This window comes from Fusarium fujikuroi, chromosome FFUJ_chr01 (assembly GCF_900079805.1).
Source record: "Fusarium fujikuroi IMI 58289 draft genome, chromosome FFUJ_chr01".
Taxonomy (NCBI): domain Eukaryota; kingdom Fungi; phylum Ascomycota; class Sordariomycetes; order Hypocreales; family Nectriaceae; genus Fusarium; species Fusarium fujikuroi.
The window spans coordinates 2731189-2756788 of NC_036622.1; the positions used below are offsets into that span (position 1 = coordinate 2731189).

The following is a 25600-nucleotide window of genomic DNA, read 5'->3' on the forward strand; positions in this document are numbered from 1 at the left end:
TTCGCGACTAGACCCCTGCTCAATTATGTTGTGCCCTTGCATCGCTAGGAGTGGCCACGGCGCTTGTAAGTCAATCCAGAAACACTAAGGTTGTGCCATATTTAAAGAGCGTGAGAAACGATCTCTGCATAGACATCGTCGGGTATCTTCTTGATAATGCCAATTGTGACGGATTTGACGAGATCAGCGTTAAGCTGGGGGAAGGATCTTAAGACCTTATTTGGGCTATTTGGAAATCAGCAATTATTTGAGTCAGGCTTTCGCATAATCCTTACCTGGGCGACTGAAGAATTTGAGTCCGCATAATTGTAAGCTGCGCGACAATGCAGACGATATTGAGATGAGGACCATAGGCGAACAAGAAGTCCCACAGTCGTAGAACCTCGGGAAGCGGTGGTGTACACGCACAAAGCGTCAGAACTGAAGGGAAAGCGTAGATCTCAGCCGAAAGGCCCTTCGCAGTAAGGTACATGCTGAGCTTGGGATCAACAATAGCAAGGACCTTATCAACCAGTGCAAGGCCGCGATGTACGCCGTCCATGGCACCGCGAATATAGCCCGGGCATTCTCGAGTCAACAAGGAGTGGAACGCAACGAATGCTTCTGCTTCACTCCGAGCTGCGTAAAGAAATGGTGCTGCCAGAACGTTCATACCCTGAACATAGGTGCCGGGTTCTAGAGTCGCAGCGCCTGCGCCGGATTCAGAGCCCTCGGTCGTGAGTGTCAAGGCCCGCGCGCGACTGCGAGCAGTTGGTGATGACGTGCTTGTGCCTGACTGAGAACGACCGGAGACGCTACTACCGCCGGGGAGTGAAGCTCGACTACTACTAGGGCGGCTTTGGCGTTGTTCCTCACGCGCGTCGTGCAACTTCCACGCAATGGCGTTAAGTAAACGAATCAGACTTGCTTCACTGACACGGCGGCGGAAGAGAGGGTCGGTCGTAAGTGTGCGGAAGGTGTCGTTGCGGATCTTGGAGTAAGCCGGCGAGGCTCCTCGGTGGATAAGGGCGAGGTAGTCATCGGTCGACAGGATAGGAGCGTCCAGGAGGACGAGCCAGACGTATATTCTCAATGTTGACTACCCAAGACCGCTGTTAGTGCACCATGCTGGAAGTACTTGAACAGTCCTCTTACCATGCCATCCTCAGCACTCTTGACACCTTCATCGATAACCTTCCACCGTGCGCTCTCCAAAGCGCCCAAGAAATCACCATCTGTTGGGCCTTCGCGGATAATTTGATGAAGAGGTAGATGGCCATGCGAGAATACGGGTTTCTTACTCCCAGCACGCTTGCTGGCTGTGACAACATTCATCTGGTGAATGAGTGGCGGGGTGGCATCGCTATTAGCGCGCCCGCGCTGAGGTGAGCGATTGATATTCTGGGAGAGGCTGGGTGTGCCTGAAGCAGCAGGAGGCGCTTGTGACGGTCTTGTAGGTGAAGCATTGCGCTGGGTATCGCGGTGGCGTTGCTGGGAGATGAGTGAGGGCGTGCCTTGCTCGCGAGCGCGGGCTCCAAGAGTGTGCGCAGATTGAAGGCGTCGAAGGGCGCGATGAGTCCGCGGCGATGGCGGGGCCTGGAGTTGTGTTGTAACCGGGGCGGGGAGTGAGGGGATGGCCGATTTGAAGGTAGAATTGGAGTTGGAAGGCGGCTCCATGGTTGCGATGCTTGAGGAGAGTTTGTCAAGCCACGATCAAAGGGGTTGTTAAACGACAATACATGCGAGAAAGAGCCAGATAGCCGAGTTGATGGGGGTATTAATTAGGGCTGATGACGCTGCGAACGGGTTTTAGTCGTTCGGAGCGCTGTATTAGATTAGCGGGGAGGCTGGAGGCTGAGTTGAAGTGTGAAAGGGGCGTGATGTGGATGCAGGGACAATGATGAATCGTGTTGGTTTCGCGTTCTTCAATTAACCTCTACTCCGTACACTAAGACCTATTGTGATATCTACCTATCTTGCTCAGGCTGACCACTATCATCAGTTGTTCTTATAGCAGATCCTCTAAACTCTCAGGCGATATAATTTAACATTCGATAACTCGTAAGGCTGTTTGGCCTCTTACTTGAGATGTCCTGGTGTTTGCCAGCCCATGACATTAGGAATGCACATCATTTATCAAGAGGTTGGGTTTCAGGTGTGGTATTTTGAAGCCGGATCGGAGCTAGATGGACCGATTCGCCGACTTATCAAACACCTAGAGACGGATGTTTATGCAAGTAAGTATTGGGTTGGCAGGTTTAGGTACTTACCTAAGTACCTAGTTACAGATACTAGGTACCTTACCTTACCTCTAGCATACAGCAAAATTTTAAAATATAACTAGTCATCTAGGCGTCAACTCTGTATGATTTTATGTTTTCCAAGATTGTAGCAAACTCCGGAAATTGAAGAAAGACATTATTTAGATGATTTATATAAACTAGGTAAGTGGGTGGGTAATTCTGAGTAAAAACTCTCAAAGTTGGATAACTTCAGGTTTCTCGGACTGTTACCTGCTTTGATAATAGCACGACCTTAAGTTCTTTTTCCTTTTACTGCATTAGTTATGCCTTGGTTATTATGTAGTGCTTGCCGATTAAGAAGATGTCTCAAAAGTCTATAGTATTGGAGATGTAGGTAGGACGGTACCTAGTTGTGGAAGTAGGTTGGGGCTCTCTTCTAAAGTAAGAAGAACATCTAGGTAAATTTAGGTAAGTTTAGGATATATTTGGTAGAACTTTTAATTAATGAATATCAGCATCCTACTCAGGTTTAGGTCTGAAGTTGGTCTTCTTGCTCTATCTTACCGACTTACATTAGGTATCATATCAAAGAGAAACCGTCATTGCCGTATGTTCGACGATCATCTAGAATATTTGCTGACACTAACTTATTGTCGCAAATCTCGGAATATCGCTAGTTGTGTCACAATCTCGGTTTTCTGACTTGGGACTACAGGATCTCAGACGTGGGGTTTGACACACTTAGTTTCCTGATCTTGCTACGCTATTACCGTGAAAGGGAAAGTGGCGATTGCGACATCGAAGAAACACCCATTTTTATATCATGCTGAATGCTCACAAGCTGACCAAGCGCCACACGACATTTGCCATTTATTCAGAAAAAGATGGAGAATCCGCTGAACAGAAGCCATGACAACACATTCTGCCCCTCCATGTCTCCTCTCCACACAATGCCGATTACCGATGGCCCGTGGATCACTAGTTTCACCGGGCTCATCATGAGTTTTACCACTCTTTAAATACAAGATTGAAGCCCTTGCCACACCACAGCACTGGTCTTCTTCGACTTACAGCCTTCTTACTTTACCTTTTGAAGTAGTCAGGTTAAACAGTTATCCCAGCTACAACGCTAGATTCCTGTTTTACTGTCTCCCAATTTTGAGAACTCATTATCCCACGTTGCAACCTCCAACGATTATGTCGCCTTACACCCCACGATATTCGTCATCGGCCTAAACTGAGACCCCAGACCACAAGATCAAAGATCAACGTATTTGCTATTATCCTATTTGCAAGAAGAATAGTCCTAAGCCAGCTACTGTCTACCATACGCCTTCTTAGACAACTCAGACCTCCACGCCTCTAAATGAATTTGGTTACCTGCAGCTGGTCCGGTGATCACTGACTGCTTCACTTCAGAGCAGGTTTCACATTATTAGGATCAGAGCTGACAGACACATACGAGCGATGGTTCTGCCTGAGCTAGCGACCGCTTTATATTGAAAAGAAGCTAAAGGGCGAGGTCATCCTTGGCTGCCGTAGTCTGGATCTTCTCTTCAAGGGAAACAGATTCTTGACATCAACCGATACACATGATGCTAGGCCACACAAATCCGTTGGGCAGGGGGGTGGCTAACATTCTGGGCATCAAACTCGAAGACCAAAAACAAGGCCTACAAGCTGAGATACCAAGCAGTTCATCCATCGCTTCAGAGCAAAGGCACAATTCGTTCTACGAAACTGAACCCACATCGTCGGAATGGATTAAAGAGCAAGTCCCGTCGAAGGAGGAGGTTGTTGCATATGCAGCTTCATTATTCCCATTCGCTTCTTGGATCAGCCACTACAACATGCAGTGGTTTGCGGGTGATTTGGTCGCTGGTATCACCATAGGTGCTGTAGTCGTTCCACAAGGCATGGCCTATGCTATTCTCGCAAACCTGGAACCCCAGTTCGGCCTCTACTCGTCCTTTATAGGGGCGTTGATCTACTGGATATTCGGTACCTCCAAGGATATATCTATTGGTCCCGTTGCAGTCCTTTCGACCGTCGTTGGGAATGTTGTTCAGGATGTCCAAGATTCGGAACAAAACGTCCAGGCCCATGTTGTTGCGTCAGCGTTGTCAGTTATCGCGGGCTTCATTGTCCTCGTCATCGGACTACTGAGGTGCGGATGGATAGTCGACCTCATTTCCGTCACCTCTCTCTCAGCTTTTATGACGGGCTCCGCCATCACAATTTGCATCGGCCAACTACCAGCACTTCTCGGTCTTTCAGGATTTTCGAACCGAGACCCCCCATACAAAGTCTTTGCAAATACGATCGAACATCTCGGAGAAGCAGGTTACGATGCCGTCGTCGGAGTCTCAGCCCTATCGATTCTATACCTTATCCGTCAAGGTTTCACCGCTGCGGCAGAACGATATCCAAAGCTTAAAAGACTATTGTTCTTCACAAACACAATGCGTACGGTTTTTGTTATTTTAGTGTATACAGTAATGAGCTGGGTCCTCAATATGCATAGAAAAGACGATCCCTTATTCAAGGTTCTAGGGGTAATTCCAAAAGGTATACTCAACCCAATCCATCTACTTGAGTCAAAAAACTAACAACGGAAAAGGGTTCCAGAATATTGGGGTCCCAAGACTAACGACGGAGCTCATTTCGGACTTTATTCCATATCTACCAGCTACCGTTATCGTCTTGCTTGTTGAGCATATGGCGATTTCCAAGTCGTTTGGGCGTGTCAACAACTACACCATTGATCCATCTCAAGAAATGGTTGCCATTGGGATGGCTAACCTTGTTGGTCCATTCCTTGGGGCATATCCAGCTACAGGCTCATTCAGTCGTACTGCAATTCAGTCGAAAGCTGGCGTGCGAACCCCCGCTGCTGGGATAATCACTGGACTGGTGGTTTTACTTGCAACGTACCTGTTGACCGCTGTCTTCTTTTATATACCAAGTGCCGCTCTTGCGGCCGTCATCATTCACGCCGTGGGAGATCTCGTCACACCCCCCAACACCATTTATCAGTTCTGGAGAGTTTCACCGATCGAGGTGTTCATCTTCTTTACCGGTGTTATCGTCAGTGTCTTCGCTCAAATAGAAGATGGGCTATATGCTACCGTTCTCCTTTCAGGAGCTGTGTTTATCTACCGTATCCTGAAGGCCAAAGGCAGGTTTCTTGGCAAAGTCAAGGTTCGCTCGGTCATTGGCGACCATGTTATTGGTGATGATCACCGAAAGGTTGTTGGGGAGTACGGCACAATCGAGGATTCCGATGTCTCTGCAAGAAATGTTTTTATCCCCCTTGGTCATGGTGATGGCTCGAACCCCGAAGTTGAAGTTGATCATCCATACCCCGGAATTTTTATCTACCGCTTTTCTGAAGGCTTCAATTACCCCAATGCCAACTCCTCTCTGGACTATCTGACCGACTTCATTCAGTCCAACACGCAACGCAGCAGTCCCGAAGCTTTTGAACGACCAGGCGACAGGCCGTGGAATAACCCAGGGCCGAGGAAATCTGCAAAACGTCCTGTTAATTCAGATCCAGACTCTGCACTTCCGACATTAAAAGCCATCATCTTGGATTTCAGTTCTGTCAACAACGTTGACATCACCTCGATTCAACGACTGATCGATATCCGTAATCAGCTCGATTCATATGCCTCTCCTGACGGTGTAGATTGGCATTTTGCTTGCATAAATAACCGATGGTCCAAGAGAGCATTGGTGTCAGCAGGGTTCGGAGTCCCATACAAACCCAACGAAGGCACAGCACCTCGAAGATGGAAATCCATTTTCAGCGTAGCGGAAATCGGAGGCAAGGACTCTGCTGCAGCAATCGCTCAGGAGACGGACCCCGACGAAATGACACCAAAACATATGGATAATACAGGCGAAGAGCCCTTGATTGGAGGATTTTCCTCGGTAAAATCCTATGGCTCAGTGTCATCAGGAGACCTCGAGAAGCAGAAGCGGAGAGGTGCTGTTGTTCATGGCCTGGACAAACCACTATTTCATGTAGACTTGACAAGCGCGTTGCAGAACGCAATAACTAATGTGGAAGAGAGGACGATATCAAGAGAAACGGCACACGATTAACAGCTGGATGGAGTACGGATAGACTTGCTGACGTTTCGGCGCATAACACGAAGGGGAAGCATTTAGCCATCGATTATTACCACTATGTTTACCTAGAACAGTAATTAGTAACGAGATCATGAGATTATGAGATATTCTGTCGTTTTACTATTTTCTTTTAACAAACCCCATCATGCTGATAGTATTGCATCCGGGTTGGAATCGCCTCTTCTGGCATGGTCACAGCGTCTCAACTAATCGTTAATGTCTCTAGTTTAGTTATTCCCATACCTAGTCAAAGAAGTCGTGTATACAGTGAGTTGTCCAACGTAATCTTCGTTATGCAGAATTCAAACGCCGCGGAGGCTTTCAGCAATTTCTTGCCACAAACCACTATAGCCAGGCCAGTGACGACATGCTTATTGCCTAACGATCGACGATCTTTTGCTTAAGGGATTGGGCCGTCATCATGTACTACCATTGAGGTTTCCAAATACCTGTTACATCAGGTGTCAAATATAAATCCTGACTAGAGAGCCGACAAATTGGGCTTTTAAATGTCCTACGTTATGTGAGTATTCTTTTCACTTCAGATTATACCTGTAAATGATCTGCATCTGCTAGCCACTATTGTATTGAATCCATGTTAGTGGTCAGGAGCGGCAGCTAGTGCTTATTGTTATCATCCATATTAGATGCTAATTGAAGCCTCGGGGAGCTAAAAGAAAATCTCCAGTATTTAATCAAGGTGCCAGCCCAAATAACTTATCCAAAGATCTCCTAACATTAGGTAAGGTACTACTAAAGTTGCTCAAGTCTATTCTAAACTTGCCTAAACTTTCACCTCGGGTGAGTGTATGGCCTGAGTCTTCTCTCCTCCCCCAGCTGAGTTACCTGTAACTGGTAGGTAGGTACCTAGGTTGTTGGCACAATCTCGAGCGATAGTTCCTATTTTGCGGAATCAAAGCTCCCTTTGTAGGACGACCACAAGTGAAGAACTCTTCGTATTCCTTTTGTTACTTGTCTTCACTTGAGGGCAGCGTACAACCACTCAGTCTTGCTGAATTGGTGACTGCTTCATGGCCGAGTCTTCTCGCCCAGGTGAGGGTCGTGGTCATGTTCGCTGGGGGCGCATAGAAGAGCATTAATTGGTGTGTATAACAGCTATCTCACCATCAGTACTTGACTTACAACCAGCAGGATCCTCCGCGGTCTCGCAGGCGAGAGATCAGATATCCCATTGGGCGAAGTACATTCGAGAGAGCCGATGTTCCTACGGACGGGGCTCGTGTTCCTAATGATGCTCAATGGGTAGCCAGGACGTCTTCTCGGTGGTCTACAGATGACGTTCCGGTACAGACCTTCACTGAGTGGGAAACCTTTGCTGAGCTCCCGATCCAGGCTTCAGCTTTACCTGATGGAGACTATACTTGGTCTCCACCCCCAATTGAAACTTATGGCGAGGATGAAGAAGAAAGCCCGAGACAGAGGCAATTCTCTTATGACAGAGGCAACTATGGCCGTCGCTACAAAAGCCGGTCAAGATCACCCATTCACCCACGCCACAAGATCCCGGGACGTGAGGGATATCTGTCTCGTGATGTTCTCTCGCGCACTGCAGGATATAATGGTGACTGGTATTCTAGAACAAGGGGCGGGAGCCTTTCAAGCAACGAATATGAACCTTACGATAAGTTTGATTTCTCATCGCGGGCCCAGTCGATCACAGATCCCTCGAAGGCAGACGATTCTGATGCCGAATCTCCTGAGTCTGAAGAGACAAACATTGTTATGGGGCCTTCCAGCCTCATGAAGGACGAGTCAGCATCTAATTCACGCTCTCAGATAACACTTGTTCATTCTTCGGCGTATACTGGGAATGCCGAAATGGGTGGTTCTCATGCAGCAGTATTAAATCTTGTTCATGATCCCAAAGGACAGAAAAGTCCTCTATTCCGTTGGCTGTAAGGTTTCTTAAACTACTTGGGGGAAGAATCTATAGTTGTACTAACTTTGACCAGCCATGTTCCCCAGGACGTGATGAACTTTGAAGATTTCTGGGTAAGCCAGCTTCTTCATGTGCATACGCTTTGAAGCTAACGATTCGTATTAGGTTGGGATTAGCCGGATCTCCGGATTGACAAAGCTGGAGAAAAAAGCCGTAACGAGGCTTCGTGCTGATGTCAAAAAGTCCTGTGTGAAGTCTAGGACCAATTCTAAAGGTGCCAAGGTTGGATACTTGGATCCGAAATACGTCGAGGTACCATTGAAACCACTGAAAACCGAGGCGATGTCGTCCAGTTCAGTGTCTGGCTCAGCACGGTGGATTTGTATTCCCTTCTTCTCACTCGAGCAGTACTCTGGTCTACTCGCAGGTACCAGCACATCTCTTTTTCCAGCTCAGACCTTGCTGCAAATCCAGTACTCCCGAAACACTGTGGCAAGGGACATGGAGCAAGCAGTGGTTCAGCTGGGAATCGCAGAACGCGGAGAGTGCTTCCATGTATCTCAACTGTGGTGCCTTGTCATTGATAACAGTAACGACCCCTTCGCTGATTGAATAGGAAAGTCACTGACGATTAAAAATGTAAAAAGGCTTGATAGTAACATGTGGGACGATGACTAGAGACGATTTGCTCGGCCAAGGGCTTGAGATTACAGAACGCCCATCTCGTGCTGTAGTCAATGAATGTAACGGCCGAATTTTGGTGGCATACGGCGATTCGTTTGTTTGGTCGTTTGATGCCGATGAGTGCCAGACGTGGTTTGTAAGTCATACTTCCTCGTCCAATAACAGATCTGACACTCTATACCAGGCATTCCTATCCAAGTTCCAAGCATTCTGGCCTAAAGTTCCAGAGTTCTGGTACAAGGATCAAGCCGTCACAGCAAACGCATGGCCCAGAATACTCAAATTGGCCTCGGCCGTCAGGGCGATGTCACTTAAGATTACCATGAAGCTGGGCTCCAAGCCTGACCCTCCCCCACGAGCCATTCTGCGGCCAGATCCTCAAGTTCTCACAAGTACGCATGGTGGAAAGGGCAAACCAGGGACACAGGAATTTGCTCATATGTTGTCCTTGGCGACATGGGATGGCAGAGGTCCTCAAATCCAAGTGACTGGTTTCAAGCTCCTTGAAGCTCAGCTGGATGCGGCTGAGACTTTTTTAACATGTGATACAACCTATACGGATCGGAAGGCATACAAGACCTGCAAAGAAGCTTCGAGAAAGGAGTGCTATGACTATCTGGTCGAGTTATCTGGCCGAATCGAGGAAGCTGAGGGTGATTCTTTACAACGTGCGTACGAGGAAAGGGTAGATATCTTCAACGCTGTCGATATTGTTTATAGCTTCTTTTTACCCATGAATTTCCAAGGCCCCATGGTCGGAAAGTTCTGGGGCGCGGTCAGATCTATAACTGAGGTAGGTTATAGGCAGAGCTTCTCTATGGTAAGCGTGCTAACCTCAACATGAAGTTAGCTATGCTAGATGGTAGGCCGGTTTCTGACATCGCCGGTAGCCTCCGGGTTTCTCTCAGAGACTTGACCCGAAGTCTCCTCGCACTCCAAAATCTCGTCATTCATTCATCGGATCAAGAGCGAGCTGAAGTTGAAATGCCGCCCGAGTTCTCCAAAGCATGGCTTTACATCACCATGGCCATAGTCTATGGCTCTAAAGACGACCCTAAGTGCGATGATCGGATGAGAAGGGCCGAAGAGCTCATCGCTACGGGCTCTAAGAAGCTGGTTCAAGGATTCGGTGACAACAATTTGCTAGAAAAGGCTATTGTATTGCCGCTTGAAGTGCTTTCACTCATCACAATGGGCCTCTTGGAAGATCAGGTCGGCAAATCTGATGACATATGCGATACGTACTCTCAGTATCTTGGCTCTCTAGTATGTTTCAATGCAGATAACGCCATAACCCGGGTGGGTTATTAACATGCTCAGGATCATGTAATCACGACAGGTCCTTCCAACATCAGCTCGATCTAGTACAACAAGAGCTCGTGGCCGTCAAGCGAACACTCTGGAAGCAAAAGTCGCTTATCTATCGACTACGAAAGTCTCTCACCGCTATTGATACAGAAGACATTGTCATGAGTCAAATTGAGCATGGGATCGTTTTAAAAGAGGCAGAGAAGCAGTACAACGACAAGCGGTACTACTCAGAAACCTTGCCGCCGCCTCACTCACAACGTCAGGGTGAGGACTATGATCGAATTGTCCCTGTTTCTTATGCTCAGGAGGTTGCAACTGTGAACGACTACATGGAACTGGATGATGACTTCCTGTTCGATATGGCTTCATCTTCAAAACTGTCTCCTACAGATGCGGGAGGTTTACGTGGTCTCTTCTTCCTTGAATGCTCACGTCTCATCGAGCAACGCGAGTTTGAGTTTCGACGTTTCAGCGATTTTTCTAAAGACCTCGAGCGAGCGATTACATATAAGATGGACTTCACAAGAGACCGACAGGAGCGGGCCATCTATGCCTTCACCCTAGTTACTATCATTTTCTTGCCCATCAGCGCGGTTTCGAGTATTTTCGGCATGAACACGACTGATGTCCGCGATATGAACTACTCACAGTGGCTGTATTGGGTGGTTGCTATACCAGTGACGGTTCTCGTCATTGTCCTAGGACTCTGGTTCATGGGAGAGTTAGGAAACCTGGCTCGATGGTTATTTGGGCGACCAGGAAAGAGGATCTACGGCGAGCCGGCAGTCATATCACAAACAGTCAAACCGGCATATTGGGCGGTTCCCCCAACCACTCAGCTGGGCGCCCAACCGGCAGAGTATTCATCGCCACCATATGAGCCGAGGCGTAGAAGGGTTCAGACTCAAGCAAATTACCCTGCACGCCAGAGTCGCATCTATCGATCACAATAAGTGACCCGGAGGCGAATAGTTAGCGCCTTTGCGGAGAAGTGCTCAGCTGGGGTGCGAATATTGTAAGTTTTTAAGTCCAAAATGATTACAAGTTCGAGTTTCTTGACAATATAGGATATAGTTTAGAAAAAGTTTGCTCTAACTAAAGACACTCAAATTTGCCTTAACTCCTGGACAAACACTATTTAAGAAGAACCAGAATCATCAATCATAATACAGATAAGGCCGTTACAGAACCGCCCATTCATAGCCATGCAAGTACTCGTTAATCATCGGTAGTACTCACGCTCACGGTCTGTAATACGTAGCCGTACTCTATCATCCTCAATCATCCGCCTGGGTGGTGATGGAGGTGAATACTCCCGACGTCGAGTTCCCTCAACGTACCGGAAGGTTTCATAGCGAGGCTCAACTTGGACCGGGACAGGAACGGGGACTATCCTCTCACGCTCGATGACGCGCTCTCGATCGTGATCATATGATGAGTGGTGGCTGTGCCTGCTTCGGGATCGAGACTTGGGCTTCTTCTTTTTCTTGTGTGGCTCAACGTCGACCGCAATGACCTCGATAGGCTCCTCTGGTGGAGGTGAAGGGGGTCTGGGCTTCACGACCGGAGGAGGCGGAGGCTTGGGTTTCTCAACTGGAGGGCAAGGTGGAGGAGGCGGTGGTTTCTGGACCACGGGAGGCGGCGGTGGTGGTTGAGGTTGTGGAGGTGGAGGTGGTGGCAGCGGAGGTCTGACAATTACTGGAGGTGGTGGAGGAGGAGAAGGTTCAGGAGGAGGAATTATTCGTGTTACGCGATGGCTGACGATGCCATAATCCTGCTCCGGGTGCTGAAGATAGAGTCGTTTCTTCTCGTAAGGTTTGGTGACTGTTGCGATGACGTCAGTGACGGTCGAGTTTGCGATATGGCACACGGCAATGTGCAGCAATAGAAGACATACCCATCTTGTCGGCGAACACAGATATAGCTTCAGCGACAACAGCACAATGAAATGCAAGCAGTTACCTGCAACGCGATATACAAACAAACAGCCAAAGGGTATTTCGACGGGGAAAACCCGAGGATGATCAAGTGGGGGGGTACTTAGGTCAAGATGGTGAAGTGGGATGCTTTGGACAGTGATGACAGTTAACGGTGGCAATAGGCGGGTGGAAAAGGGGACGGCGATCTTTTATGTTCTAATAAAGATTCGAACGATCAGGCTGCAATGGAAGACATGGCATGTGAGAAAAGGCTATTGAGCTTCCATGATTTGTTCCAACCCAACCCAACGTACCAACCAATACCCAAGCCAAAAAGCCAGACCAATCTAATGGATGGATGGGACTAGCAACTCCGAACTTGGAACACCAAAGGCTCTGACTACCAGTAAAACACGAGGTCACCGGATCATGACGTCGCACATGCGTATGCACGTCAGCCCCCACCTCCAATATTCGGTCATCTACAAGAAACCAGATTTCGCGATTGTGATGGGCAGGGGCTGAAAGATGCATGTTGAGTACACAGGTAGGCCTGGAATCCAACCAGTCATGTGTGTAATTTTCAGCACAGCCTACGTTCTAGACCCCTGGACCCTGAATAAATGGAATGGATAGAGAGAAAACCTTGGTGCCAAACGGCAGGGCTGAGTTGCTCTGGTTGGGTTGCGGAAACCCCCATAGAATCTTGGCGGTAGATTGGTAACGGGGAATGCCATTTTGTTTGTGTCGACGAACAAAGATATTCCACTCAGGTTGTGTATGTGTCGAGTACATGACCGAGGTAGCGCGAATCGCAGATGAGCTTCACTGCCTTTTGGCAACGGATATCATGTTTTAGTCAATGAAACATTAGAGTGGTTTCAAATGACAGAGTTGTCTACCAGTACGGCAGTTCAACCTTCCAGAGGCCGGTGCCAAGGCCCGGGTCGGAGGCTAGAGACTCGGAGCGAGTGGGTCCGAAACGCCGACTCACGGTCATAAAAGCACCGTTACAGTTTCGGAGTCACAACACTTTTGTGAGGTTTCTTCAACGTCTCGCTTAACGAATTCAAGTCCTAATCTGACGTATCCGTAGAACTTTAGTTAGAGACTCACCCTGGCAATCACCACCTCCACCGCCTCCTGAAACCAACATGTGCACTACCTAGAAACCCCTGGACTTCGGCAAGTCATCAGGGGTGATGAGACCCTGGGGTGCATTCTGACATGACAGGATTATTCTGATCGCCAGGGTTGAGGCGATCGCTAGACAGGATCTAGGAGCAGGAAAACTTTAGACTTTAGAAGATAATATTAAAATAAACTTAGTAAAGAGTCCCTCAAACTTAGACTAAATTATCTACATCTTTTTGTCGCTCGGGAAGGATTAAGGTCCTGAGCTTTCTTGCATTCCCTGGGGTAAACTATTTGCTGGGATTGGTGGTAAAATCCTCAAGGGAACTAGTCTACTGATAACCCTATTCCCCAAGGCTCCGCCACTTCGTTCTACCGTGGGCCCTGTTGTTGGTCTTCATGGCGAATTGGTATACATATGTAGTACATAGTAGATTATCAGTCGGTACGGAAACGGTTCAACAGGGGTTTAGTAGTACGGATACAGTGGAAATATATCAACGTAGGGTGGTTGAGCGGAATAATCCAAACTGCAGCAAGATGGAAATAATATTACTGACACAGGTCAAAACTCAAGGCTTTACCTATTAGCAGTCCCAGCCTTCGGGTTTATCCAAGAGTATACCCAACAGCACTGAATTGGTTGAAGGCAACTTCTGGCATTTTTTACTAGAAATCCATGCCTCGCTAATATCCTCAATTGAGTCATCTACAGAGACCGTCGTTACTTATCCGAAAAAAGTAAACAAGCTTACGACAAACACCTGGGCCAACACATCCGGTGTCAGAACATCCGTCTTGTCAGCTGCTAGGCTCGTGCGTGGGGGGGAAACCCGAAACAATTATTGTCTTCTATCTAGCACCTGACTTGGTCGTTCGCTGTTGCAGGTTGACCCACCTAGCTCGTTTCTATCCTCAATGGAGTTAACGCCTCTCTTTCTTGTGATATCGATTGAATTATGAGGGCCGAATATCCGAAACGATTCACACATATTTATAGTAGTTTGATGATCTACCGATATGAGATTCTGTCGATGGCAAGTTCCTTCTTAAAACAAGCTGTTTGGGGTTGTAACAGTCTCATAGTCCCATATTATAGTCATCATCTCAAGCAAGAAAACTTAGGGGTTCTTATTATAAGAAATAAAAACGCTTGGGTAAGTTCCATATATTTTGGTTAATCTTTCATCACAACTTTTATCACCGACGGAGGCCAAGCTCCTTGGGAGGCTGAACGGTCAAGATGGTCTGGATTCAATGCCAGACACGAGCATATAGACTACCCACGTGACCTGAGTGCGAAATACGCTATTCACCTAACTATGCGTGATCGTGCTGAATGTATGCTGACTTACTTCCGGATGATTGACTACTCTAAGGTGTCTGAAGTCGAGCCCGAATAGTTACAACACGCTCCGACTTATCATGTGTGCCCATATATACATTTACACAAAACAAAAGAACGATAAGACAACATCCAACCTTGCCACCAAAATACCCTACATGGCTAGATGGATAAATTCCTGGTTCCCAGCGGAATCAACGTGTATTTCCTCAACCCTACCCTATAATGGTGGAATCACTCAAGCTTGGGAATCAACAAGGATATGTGGAGCTGGGCATTAAAAACAACAGGTAGTATGAAAGAGAAAGGACACCAGGGTAATGTAATGTAGAGAAATGGCATAAAAAACCGTCCTATGCGTTGCGGGCGGGATCATGATGATCGAAATCACCGGTTTACAAGGTATGAGAGTAGTGGGGAGTATCCATCACCTAACTAGCCTGTGTACCATGGTGCCATGGTCTCCGAAGCATACGTAGTATGCATAATTAAAGGAGTTCGGCACTGGTAACACAGTTTTTACATCCATGGAAGTCCTGAGCTGTCCAATCCGTAATGAACGAATGAGGACTCTTATCACCTTTTCAAATCACACCGCTTTTGCCGACACTGCCCAGTTTTAGGTACCATGTATCTACATACTATCTTCCTCTCTTCCCCCAAATAAGGCAGGTATTTGCATGATTTTGTACGGCCCATAATGAAGGAATAACTTTTAGGCCCTGTATATTAATAGTTTATTCAAACGCGTTATTCCCTTTCTATGTATCTAGGCGCTTCTGACAACCTAACAATTTATCATTTTCTCTCGTCCTCCAGTGACCAACCTTGTCATTTCATACAATGGGGCTATCTGTACGTTGGTTTCGGGGAATTGAGCCAGGCGAGGAACCGGATTTATGAAGAAGTCGGTGTCTTTTCGCGAGAAAAGCCATTATTCAGGATGAATCTTGGCCCAAATTTCAACTGTGCCTTGCTTCGTAGATCGGATAGGTACCAACGATATGGTTGAGGGGGGGCGACATATAGGTGCTTCCAAGCCTCATCTGGCTGTCTTGCCTTCCATACATACATGAATAAACCAGCCACACGGAATGATTTCGATCTTCGAGTTGAGGGATCCCCTGCGGCGACGGCTCAGGGACTGTCTCGGTCCCTAAAGCTGCAAGGAGTGTTGTACTGGTATGAGTTGAAGATATGTTTTATGGAATGGCACCGAAAGCCAAGACGAACTGTTCTTCCTCTCCCGTATGCTCCTCGTTCGTCTTGGATGTGATACCTTTCGGGTGGCTTGCAGTGAATCTGTCAGACGGCTGTTATGTTTGCCTCGAATACACGCTGAAGTGTGGGTGGCCGGCCATACCAAACATTGGACAAATGAAGGCAGATAGCTAAGAATAATTTCAAGTCCCCACTGTTACAAGATGTGCTAGCCCGAGGCGCTTTACGTTTCTCCTTGAGATCCCAAACAGAGCCGGCATGATTCACTCCTTGGTAAGAGGAGATCGATCCGAGGCTTGCTTTGTGTCACCCGCCAAGCAGTTTGGTCAGTGCTTCTTATTATTTGGCGGGCGGTTAACGCTGGTGGTGCTGACAGGGTTCTAATAAGACGGACGAGTGACAACAGTTGGATCTTCGGAGTCCGGACCACTTGAGATGGCCAGATTGTACCTGCATAACGCAGATAGAATGGATATCGACTGAGGGTGGGACACGTGCATCTGTGCTTTTTCATTGACCATACCTTCTGTTTTTGGACATATCAGAGCATAAGCGAGACGTGTAGTGATTGACGACAAGTTGTGAAACGTGCATGGCAACCACTTGCGAAAATACTCTGTATGACGATCAACAGCCAACAACGATATTTGCCATTAGTATAGGTAGGTATCAACATCCTGAGGTGGAACCTGGTGGTTCTCAGCTCATTCACTCCATTCACTCCATTCCATCCAGAACATGGTCCCATCTTTTCTTTTCCAGGCTGTGTGTCTTTTACCGAGGACCCAATGCACCTCAGAAATCTTCCGGCCGCCCACCCTTCATGACCAGACCAGAATGGTTAGTCTCAACTACCCTTCGTTGTAATCCCTGGAATGGGTTGTTTGACCGTGCTGTATCCGGTAAAGTGCTGCGAATCATTGGGAGCTAGGATCAGGCGTGACAATAGCCACGGCGGCTCTGATTGGAACACCCATCACTGAGGCTTCTAGCGGCCCTTGCTCTTGTGATTGCTTTAGAAAAGAGCCCACTTAACTCAAGGCCACTGACAGACTGGAATGGGCTTTTAAGGGATAGGTCTGTAATGATTTCCAGAATACAACACGTTAAGAAAGATAGTAGGAGGTTATGTCAAGTATGTGAACAAATATAGCAGCCACGCTAGTTGAGACCATATAGTGTCACACGATTAAACGACAAAACGAACGGATTTCAAATTGAAGAGCGACCCTAAGCCCTGAGATCCCATCAAGAACTTGCGGCTATAATGCCGAGTCTAGGTGAGTTTGAATAGGTATGTAGGCAACCCTCTCGAGCTCCCTCGCATCCGGGATTCTGGACCCCAATCCCTTGAGGAAAGCTTACATACAATAAGAAACCCCTGGCTGAACTGCCGCGTGAACCTAAGCTTTGGCACTAAATCGTAACGTTATTGTCCACGGGACGGGAGAGTAAAATCTCACAACGTCCCGCCGTCCGTGTCAGTTTGCGTACCAGTCGTGTTGCAGTCTGAACCAACTATTTTGAGCTTTTGGTATGGAAGGTGGCTAGGTAATTTGGGTTCTAGATCTTCTAAGCCCACGTTTCAAATGAAATGTTGGACTTGTTTAGTTTTAGACTGACCTCCACCAGAGTCTCTGCTTTGAAGCATCATGACGATGGAACAAACAAATATCGAAATTATTCCCCATGGCCGCCGCCGCTCTTTATTAATGGAACTGAGCCGAGTCCAGTAATTGAACCCTGACACAGTCTACTGGACTGGCATCATCCACAACCATAAAGTGGACGCTTGGGTGGCGTCTTCTAGTGAGGTACGATTGTCGATTTCGAGTGGGCAGGGCAGAAGCCTCGCGTGCTTCGTTTGCTATTAGTGGCTTTTACCTAGCGGGGGAGACGGCGAGTCACCCCTAAGTTACCACACTGATTCTCTTTATGTGGCATGCATCGAAGCATCCGCTTGCATATGGTGGCAATATCTACTTGTGTTCGTGCTGCAGATACAGCTAGTTAAATACCCGACGTATCCAGCATTTAGGTATGATACCTATGTATGATAAGCGCCTTGAGTTTTGTGTACGTAGAGTCTGTACAAGGTGCAAGGTGCAAGGTGCAAGGCCATCCAGCATCTTGTGTTAAGGTAAAGGGGTCCCTTGATCCTTGCAAGCGTCTCCAAGGATATGTAGTCCTCAGGGTCGGAGGCTACTCCGTGCACCTGGCCAAAGCCTTGAGAAATGGGTGAATGACTCCATCGTGTCAGTATCAGTGGCGCCGGACGTTGGTTTACCTGACTCGATTTTGCGTGTAGAGACAAGAGTAGTTACTCAAATTGAACAAAAATATGCTAAGTTAGAGTGAACGGCGTGTAGCTGGTGCTAAGCTTTGTTAGGTGCCTCTCATAGGTAAGACTCTCAGGTCACTGATTCAAGTAAGCCGATAATCACGACCGTTTCCCGCCGTTTTTCCCGCCCCCCTTTCCATGTTAGGATTTACGAGGGGCGGCATCTCAAATCATTTCTCAATATTCATTAGTACCCGTACCTCCTTTTACCTCTTCGCATAACTCGGTTCCCTTGCTTTCTTTCTTGTTAATAGTAATTATTGGAACGCGCCGGCGCATACACGTTCGAGCGAGTACCGCATTCGCTTGTCAATTTGCTCGCCCGACCAGTCTCTCTCCGCAAACGACACTTCCCTGCCGGCAGCCGCCATCGCTCCATTCCCAAGGCAAGGTGTATTGTCTCGTTGTACAGGGCAGCCCGGCATCCGCCTTTTTTTTTGCAGCTCTTGCGACGACTTTCCAGGCTTCCCAGTCGTTCGCTTCAAATCTCTACCACGTCTCCCCAGTTAAACGACACTCCACACCTACCGAAAACTCTCTTACTACCGGTTATATTATACCCGTATCCATCCTCTGCTGCCGTTTTATTGTCCGTTTCTTCATACTAGACGCTACTGTACCGTCTCACGCTGGCTTGTACTCCGCTGTAACGCGGTTACAGCTGCATGTAACGTTGGGGCTCGGACTGTTCCCACCGCAGCAACCGGCATCTCGAAACGCCTCACTTACCTCACATCAGCACTTCGCGCCTTGTACAATACGCTGCGATACCTGCGACCCATTGGCTGATGCCTTCCGGTGCATGACACCGCAAGGGAGCCCAGTGCACCATGCCACAGTTTGCGCTCCAGAGTGCAGAAGCTTCTGCTGCCTCTACTGCCTCCAGATCCAACTCCATCACCACTCCAGTAGAAGCGACTTCGTCATCCGATCAAAACTTCCTTACCAGGGCTCGATCTCCCTACGAAGTCCCCGTTGACGATAGTCCTACGGTTGGTCGCATCATTCGTCCGAGTCCAAGTGTCCCATCCCTTGGTCCATTGTCCTTGTCGAGTCCACGGTAAGCAATAATGTACTCGTCTGCAGCAAATTCATCCCAACTCCAAGCCATCTCTGGTTGCTTGCTCTTCTTGGGTCATCTCCACACACCCCCCTGGCCATCTGCCCCGGGCTTCTTCTTGACCCCCTTCTGTCTCTCACAATCTCTCCCCTCCACACTTCTTTACTACTTGGCCGTTCTTTTAACCAGCGATTATCTTTCTTACTCGCCCCGGGTTGAACGTTGTGCGAGGTCTCCATTGTACTTCGTGCTATCACCATTCCTCCCCCCCAACCCGGGAATCATATTGCGCTCTGCTGTGGAACCTTTCGATGCGCCACCTCTAACACACTGCGATCTCTAGATCCCCACGACCAGCTATCTCAAGTCCGCTCGCGACCTCCGCCAACTTCCCTTACGGACAAGCAAGTCCCAGTCCGCGAACCGCCGCTTTCCCGACTCGGTTTACCCCAACGCCGACACATCGAGCTAATCAAGAACTTGAGAACAAATCGAGTCTTGTTAAGCAGACCTCATTCTACAGCGATTCCTCAGACGAAGGATCCCCAGAACCTCACAGCCCTAGGTTTGTCTATTATAAGTGGTTATTGGGCGCAATCACCACGACTATCCAGGCGTTGCCGCTGTAGACTGACATTCTAATAGACAGGGCTATGCAGGCAGTACGAATGTTTTGCGAAGCGTCTCCGAGCCCATAACTTCAAAGCCTGTTCCAGGCTCCGACTCAGCTAAAAAACCGGCCATGGCGGGTCCGGTGTCTGCAGCCCAGGCTGAAGCTTCGAAAGGAGTCGCCCGGAATTCGTCTATTGACTCGGCGATTTCAGCAATATCCAGCAAATCAGGCACAACTGGGAGTCAAGATGGTCCACATGGACCTTCAGAGATTGCTCATCTTATTAAGACAGCAGGCAGCCCCGAGACCCTTATCCAGTACTTGCTGAAAGAGAAGCACTCCCAGTCACAGCAGAACAGCCAGTTATGGCGTCTAGTGGACAAGCAACGGGCCATGATTCTCGGCCTTAACAAGGACCTGGAAAGGGCTTTGAAGGATAAGGAAAAGTACAGGAAGAAGCTAAAAGAAGTCATTTCACTTTCCTCTGCTTCGGTATCACCTCAAGAGAATACCCAAGAAGCTATTGAAGTGCCTGTGCCTTCGCTTCCACGAGTTGATATTGAACGAGCGAAGGAACAAACCACACCAGAGTCACCAGTCCTCGAAGCAGAAAGTCCTCGAAATTCACCAATCGATATTACCATGGCGCCTTATCCCATTACTCCTCCAGCAGATCAGCCCAGCGCACCACATTCAGCTGTGGGCGAACTCTTGAACCCTGCACATGCTATGCCCAAGCCGCAAGACCACGCTTTAGACAAGTACGATCACGAGGCTGAAGAACGGGCCGCTGAGGAGGCAAGGAAGGAGAAGGTTGATGAGCCTCTGAAAGAGATTCCCTACAATGTCGCCATCCCTCCATCACGTAGCCTCCCCAGTGAACCGCCCAAAGTGCCACCGCCAAAGCCACCGGTAAACCACCTTCCTACAGTCGCAGTTCTCGAGGCTACTCCTCAACCTGACGAAGGACTATCCAAGTTTCCGGTGCCACCACCGAGGAAGCCACCTCCAGCACCCCTGAAGTTGAAGCAAGAAATGAGGACGCAGCTGAGCCCATCTCCAGAGGATGAAGAGACTGAGTCCGATTTTGATGATATACTGGAAGTTGATGAAATTGTTCACGATCGACGGGGTCGGCGAAGAACCCGGGAAGAAGACGATCGAGACCGAGAGATTATTGCTTTCAAGGAGGCGGCTGCGCGCAGTGCATCTAAAAAGAGCAAGTCAAGCAAGTCCAGTCAACCTGGATCTCCGATTCAAATGCCCCAGGCCCCTGCGCCGGAGCTCGCTACAGCCTCACTCGGTGAAATGCTCAGCGCAACAAAGACAAGGGAAATCCCTGCGCCATTGTTAAGTCCCGGTCTCCCTGCAAGCCCTCGGCCTTCAAACTTCAGCTCGCCGCCTTTGTCCCCAAGGTCGATGAATTTTCAGGCTGCGCCATTGTCCCCACGACCACCTCGTCAACCAATTCCATTACCACCAAACACCCCTTTAGCAACTCCGGCCCCAACACCAGCTCGAGCAGCTGGCAAAAGCATCGTCTCTGAAGAAACTTCGGTATCGCAGAAAAGTCGCACTATACAGCAAGAACCCATCAGCCACCCTGATCAACCATCCATTAGAATGTCTAGCCCTAGCGAGCGTACAGAAGTCTTCAAAGGCCTGGTCACAGAGGAATATCCAGATCTTCTGCTCCCGCCCAATGCTCTGCCATCTATCAAGATTGCAGTTGCATCATCACGCATGAAACCATCTCGAGCAAGTATGATGTCTCTCACACAACTCGAAGAAGACCCAGTGTTTACTCTCGCCATCATCTCGCGATCGGACAATGGCGAGCTTTGGAGAGTGGAGAAAGACTTGGCTTCGTTGACAAAACTTGATCAAAGGCTCAAGCAATGTACATCCTACACAGTCAGAGCTCCAGAACGTTCGCTGTTCAGCGGTCATGCGCCGGCCAAGCTCGATGCCCGTAGGACGGTCCTGGAGCAGTTCATGGATGACATTTTAGATATTCCTTTTGACACGAAAACAGCTGTCGAACTTTGCAAATATTTGTCAACTCATGTTCTCCCACCAAATCTAGACGACTCGGTATCAGTTGGTGATTCGAGCTCTGAGATGAATGGCAACAAGATCGGGCCCGACGGGCGACCTTGTCGCAGTGGATATCTAACAAAGAAAGGCAAGAATTTCGGTGGCTGGAAAGCAAGGTATTTCGTTCTCAATGGGCCACTACTCAAGTACTTTGAAGTGCCTGGAGGTGCGCACTTGGGCACAATTAAGCTACAGGGGGCGCAGATTGGCAAGCAGAATCAGAATAACGACAACCAGTCACCAGCGCATGTAGCAAACGGTGATGACTTGGACAACCAATTTCGTCATGCTTTCCTCATCCTGGAACCGAAGAAGAAGGACACGAGCAGCCACTTCAGACATGTTCTTTGTGCCGAAAGTGATAAGGAACGGGATCTCTGGGTGGATGCTCTCCTCCAATGGGTTGATTATCGTGATCCTGAAGATTCTGAACCTCCACCATCCCGGGGTGGGCCTGTCCAGGATCGCCAAACACAAGGTACAGCCACAGGCACAGAGCGTCCTTTGGCAGGCAAAGTTCGAAAACCCCCTGGGAAGTCATACCACCATCCCTCTGATTCGGATACACTGGTTGGCGTCCGATACGATTCCACTCAAGCAGGAGATGCCCCTCAAGTTTCAGGGCCTGCTCGACCCAAGACTTCAGGTGGCATGCCTGACCAACATCACAGCCATGGATTTGAGACCTTTTCCTCATCTCAGAGTAAGATCATTTCTGGACCCAGGGATCCACAGCCTATATCCGACTTGGGTGCTTGGGGAAACAAACCGAACTATGGCCCAACGCCTGATGAAAAGAAACAGAGGAAGCGAAGTTTCTTTGGGTTTGGACCCAAGACTAGGTCCTCATCAGAGGGTCAAGATTCCTTGTTTGGTGGTAGTGAGGTTGGTGCGAATGCAACCCCACCACAGAACTCTTATCAAGGTCCTGTGAGACAAGCCTTTGGAGCACCGCTGGCGGAAGCTGTTCGATTTTGTTCTCCTACAGATGTCAATGTACCGCTCCCTGCCGTCGTTTACAGATGCATCCAGTATTTGGATTCCAAGAATGCTGTGCTTGAGGAAGGAATCTTTCGACTCAGTGGATCCAACGTGGTTATTAAGCAACTTCGAGAACGGTTCAATGTCGAAGGGGATATCAACTTGTTGACTGACCGTCAATACTATGACATTCATGCTGTGGCCTCGCTACTGAAACTGTATTTGCGAGAACTACCAACAACAATACTGACAAGAGATCTGCACATGGAGTTCTTAACAACGATGGAGATCGTGGACCATGCCGAAAAGATGACTGCTTTGGGTGAGCTGGTTCACCGGCTCCCTCAAGCTAATGCCACCCTCCTCAAATATCTGATTGGCTTCCTGATCAAGATTATCAACAATGCGGACATGAATAAGATGACTGTTCGCAACGTTGGCATTGTCTTTTCGCCAACCCTAAACATACCTGCACCAGTCTTCGCAATGTTCCTCCAAAATTACGAGGGAATCTTCGGTGTCGATCCTGAGGTTTATGAGCTTCCTTCACCTATTTCCGAACCCGAGTTGCAGCGCTTTGAAGCACCGCCGCGATTCGATCTACCTGCTCGCCCATCAACGTCTGGTAGCTCATCTCCTCACGGGCAGATGCGGAAGGATAATGTTCGAGAACTACAGCGATCTACTCCGACCCCTCCGCTTCTCGTTAACAATGCTCCAGTGCGAGCCTCGCCTCCTTCAAGTGCTACTAGGCCTGGTTACGAATCTCCAGCTGGTGCTTACGATATTGGGTATCGTCCACCTTCAGCCAACGAAGGACGCGGTGCCTACGACCGACGTTTCTTGCAAGCGTCACACGAGGATCTTGCCAGCGCCTCCGCAGCATACGATCAAAGCTTTGTACCCAGCAACAGACGCCGTGAGAGTGCCATCTTCATGGGTGGCATGATGGGTCCCCACCATCAGGGATCCAAGAGTCGCTTGCGAGAAGAAACGCGATTCTAAACTGTATACGTGCTTGGTTTTCCATGTGTTTTGCTATTGCTACATACCCACTCGTTTCAACATGCGATGATACCATACATACCATACCATATTATTTCATAACGACTTACACTATTAATACCTTGCATCTCGGAGTTTGATCAATGGCCATTTGGGGAGGAATACTGTTGTTTTGGATTGACTGACACTATGAGGAGATTGAGCGCTGTCACAAATTGGTCAAGAGAAGACCAGGGTTAGGGACATATGCTGATATAGCCCATGGAAACGTCAGTGAAGAACTTCAATGACTGTAATTGGAGTGAATGTCATTGATCTGACCTTGATGATGGCCGAGGCTGCTTTCTACTTAGCATGGCGTTGTGGATAGTTTTTTAGTCAAGAAGATCCCGACATAGTCCAGACCTGAAAGAATCGGCTTGTCGTAGTTCTTCTTGTCTTGAGAGAAATACTCGAATTCATTCTATGATTTTGTTGCCCAGCTGTCTGTTCGAAGGCGTTTTCAGCTTTTGCAACACACCCATTGCTGGTGCACTGCTGATTCCAAGTCGAGGCCCAAGCGTGATCTTTGTCTCATCGCCTGAGAGCTATTATGCAGACGATGCTATGTTCTGGTAGATGTGCTACCCACCTGGCTTGAGGGAGATTTTTCTAATCTTGTGACAACTAAGGATGGTCTTGGAAATTTCAACATTGATGGTCCTGAGACACTTCTAATATTATGTCATGCCTCAGTGTTTCTTTTGGGCCCTTTCCCTGCGAGTTCAATGGCTACCTAGTCAACCCTCAGGGAGCAAGAAAATATCACACCTTAGGTGTTAAAATAAGCTTAGCAAAAGGTATACTAAACTTAATCCTAAACGTATACTGAATTTGTACTAAGCTAAGGTAGCTAGGCCTTTTTGCCATTCAGGATCGACGTCCTGGGTTTTCTTTCCTTCCCCAGCCAGCCAGGCTATTCAATCGCAGACCTTCTTCATAAATAAAAGTCATGAGGTGCAAGGCCAAACAGCGACATGTGTGTGGTCAAGGCTATCCCGCCTCTATTGCATCTTGACAATATACTCGCCTACAAAAGGCATGATGAAGTCCTTCTTTCCCAAAGGCACACCCTCCTTCCTCAGAATAGCATAAGCCATTGACAGGTGGAAGTTGATATTAGGGACAGCAGCTCCCATGGCAAATGCTTTCCCGGGCAGATCCATTGTCCCCGCCGATGGCAACGCTGTCGGGGCAATCTCCTCTCCCTGCTGATTCACAACGTCTTTATCAGCCTTCCCGAGCAACTCTTGGGCCTTTTGAATACGCGAGTGCATATCCTGAAATGTGACGAGTTTGTCTTCAAACTCGACAGACTCCCTTCCAGAAAGCCGGGCGACTAATTTCTCAGCGAATCGAGTAGCTGCATGGACCTGGAAGCTCAACGGGTTCATGTCTTCATGGAGTCGCGCATCTGGGAAGCTGGCTGCATTGCTATGCTTCTCCGCTTCAGTGAGAATATGATCCAGTGATGCCAGAGCCAGTTTGGCCTCGACGATAGTCGCATCGTAAAGCGTGAAAGTCATGGTTAAAGCCGTAGAACAAGAGGATTGATATTTGAGAGATATGAGTCAAGGACGGGCAAACTGCG

At 48.4% G+C, this 25600-nt stretch overlaps 6 protein-coding genes; 3 read left to right on the plus strand and 3 right to left on the minus strand.

Annotated features, from left to right (window-relative positions):
• Positions 1-101: 101 nt before the first annotated feature.
• FFUJ_01261 (related to cell cycle arrest protein BUB2) lies at positions 102-1656 on the minus strand (the record flags this gene model as incomplete). XM_023580695.1 has 3 exons in its annotated part: positions 102-225; positions 276-1078; positions 1135-1656. The coding sequence occupies 3 exons, from the start codon at positions 1654-1656 to the stop codon at positions 102-104; spliced, it is 1449 nt and encodes a 482-aa protein (XP_023424290.1).
• Positions 1657-3817: 2161 nt separating this feature from the next.
• Positions 3818-6332, plus strand: FFUJ_01260 (probable sulfate permease SutB; the record flags this gene model as incomplete). XM_023580706.1 has 2 exons in its annotated part: positions 3818-4790; positions 4843-6332. 2 exons carry the CDS (start codon positions 3818-3820, stop codon positions 6330-6332), a joined length of 2463 nt encoding a protein of 820 aa, XP_023424291.1.
• Positions 6333-7390: 1058 nt separating this feature from the next.
• On the plus strand, positions 7391-11207 carry FFUJ_01259 (uncharacterized protein; the record flags this gene model as incomplete). XM_023580717.1 has 8 exons in its annotated part: positions 7391-7429; positions 7476-8275; positions 8333-8372; positions 8425-8848; positions 8907-9079; positions 9128-9736; positions 9790-10242; positions 10299-11207. 8 exons carry the CDS (start codon positions 7391-7393, stop codon positions 11205-11207), a joined length of 3447 nt encoding a protein of 1148 aa, XP_023425602.1.
• A 269-nt stretch (positions 11208-11476) lies between these two features.
• Positions 11477-12155, minus strand: FFUJ_01258 (uncharacterized protein; the record flags this gene model as incomplete). XM_023580728.1 has 2 exons in its annotated part: positions 11477-12078; positions 12152-12155. 2 exons carry the CDS (start codon positions 12153-12155, stop codon positions 11477-11479), a joined length of 606 nt encoding a protein of 201 aa, XP_023425557.1.
• Positions 12156-19044: 6889 nt separating this feature from the next.
• Positions 19045-23970, plus strand: FFUJ_01257 (related to BEM3 GTPase-activating protein for Cdc42p and Rho1p; the record flags this gene model as incomplete). XM_023580739.1 has 3 exons in its annotated part: positions 19045-19274; positions 19618-19839; positions 19920-23970. 3 exons carry the CDS (start codon positions 19045-19047, stop codon positions 23968-23970), a joined length of 4503 nt encoding a protein of 1500 aa, XP_023425496.1.
• Positions 23971-25013: 1043 nt separating this feature from the next.
• On the minus strand, positions 25014-25535 carry FFUJ_01256 (uncharacterized protein; the record flags this gene model as incomplete). The annotated part of the gene is made up of 1 exon (XM_023580750.1): positions 25014-25535. One exon carries the CDS (start codon positions 25533-25535, stop codon positions 25014-25016), a length of 522 nt encoding a protein of 173 aa, XP_023424292.1.
• Between the last annotated feature and the right edge of the window lie 65 nt (positions 25536-25600).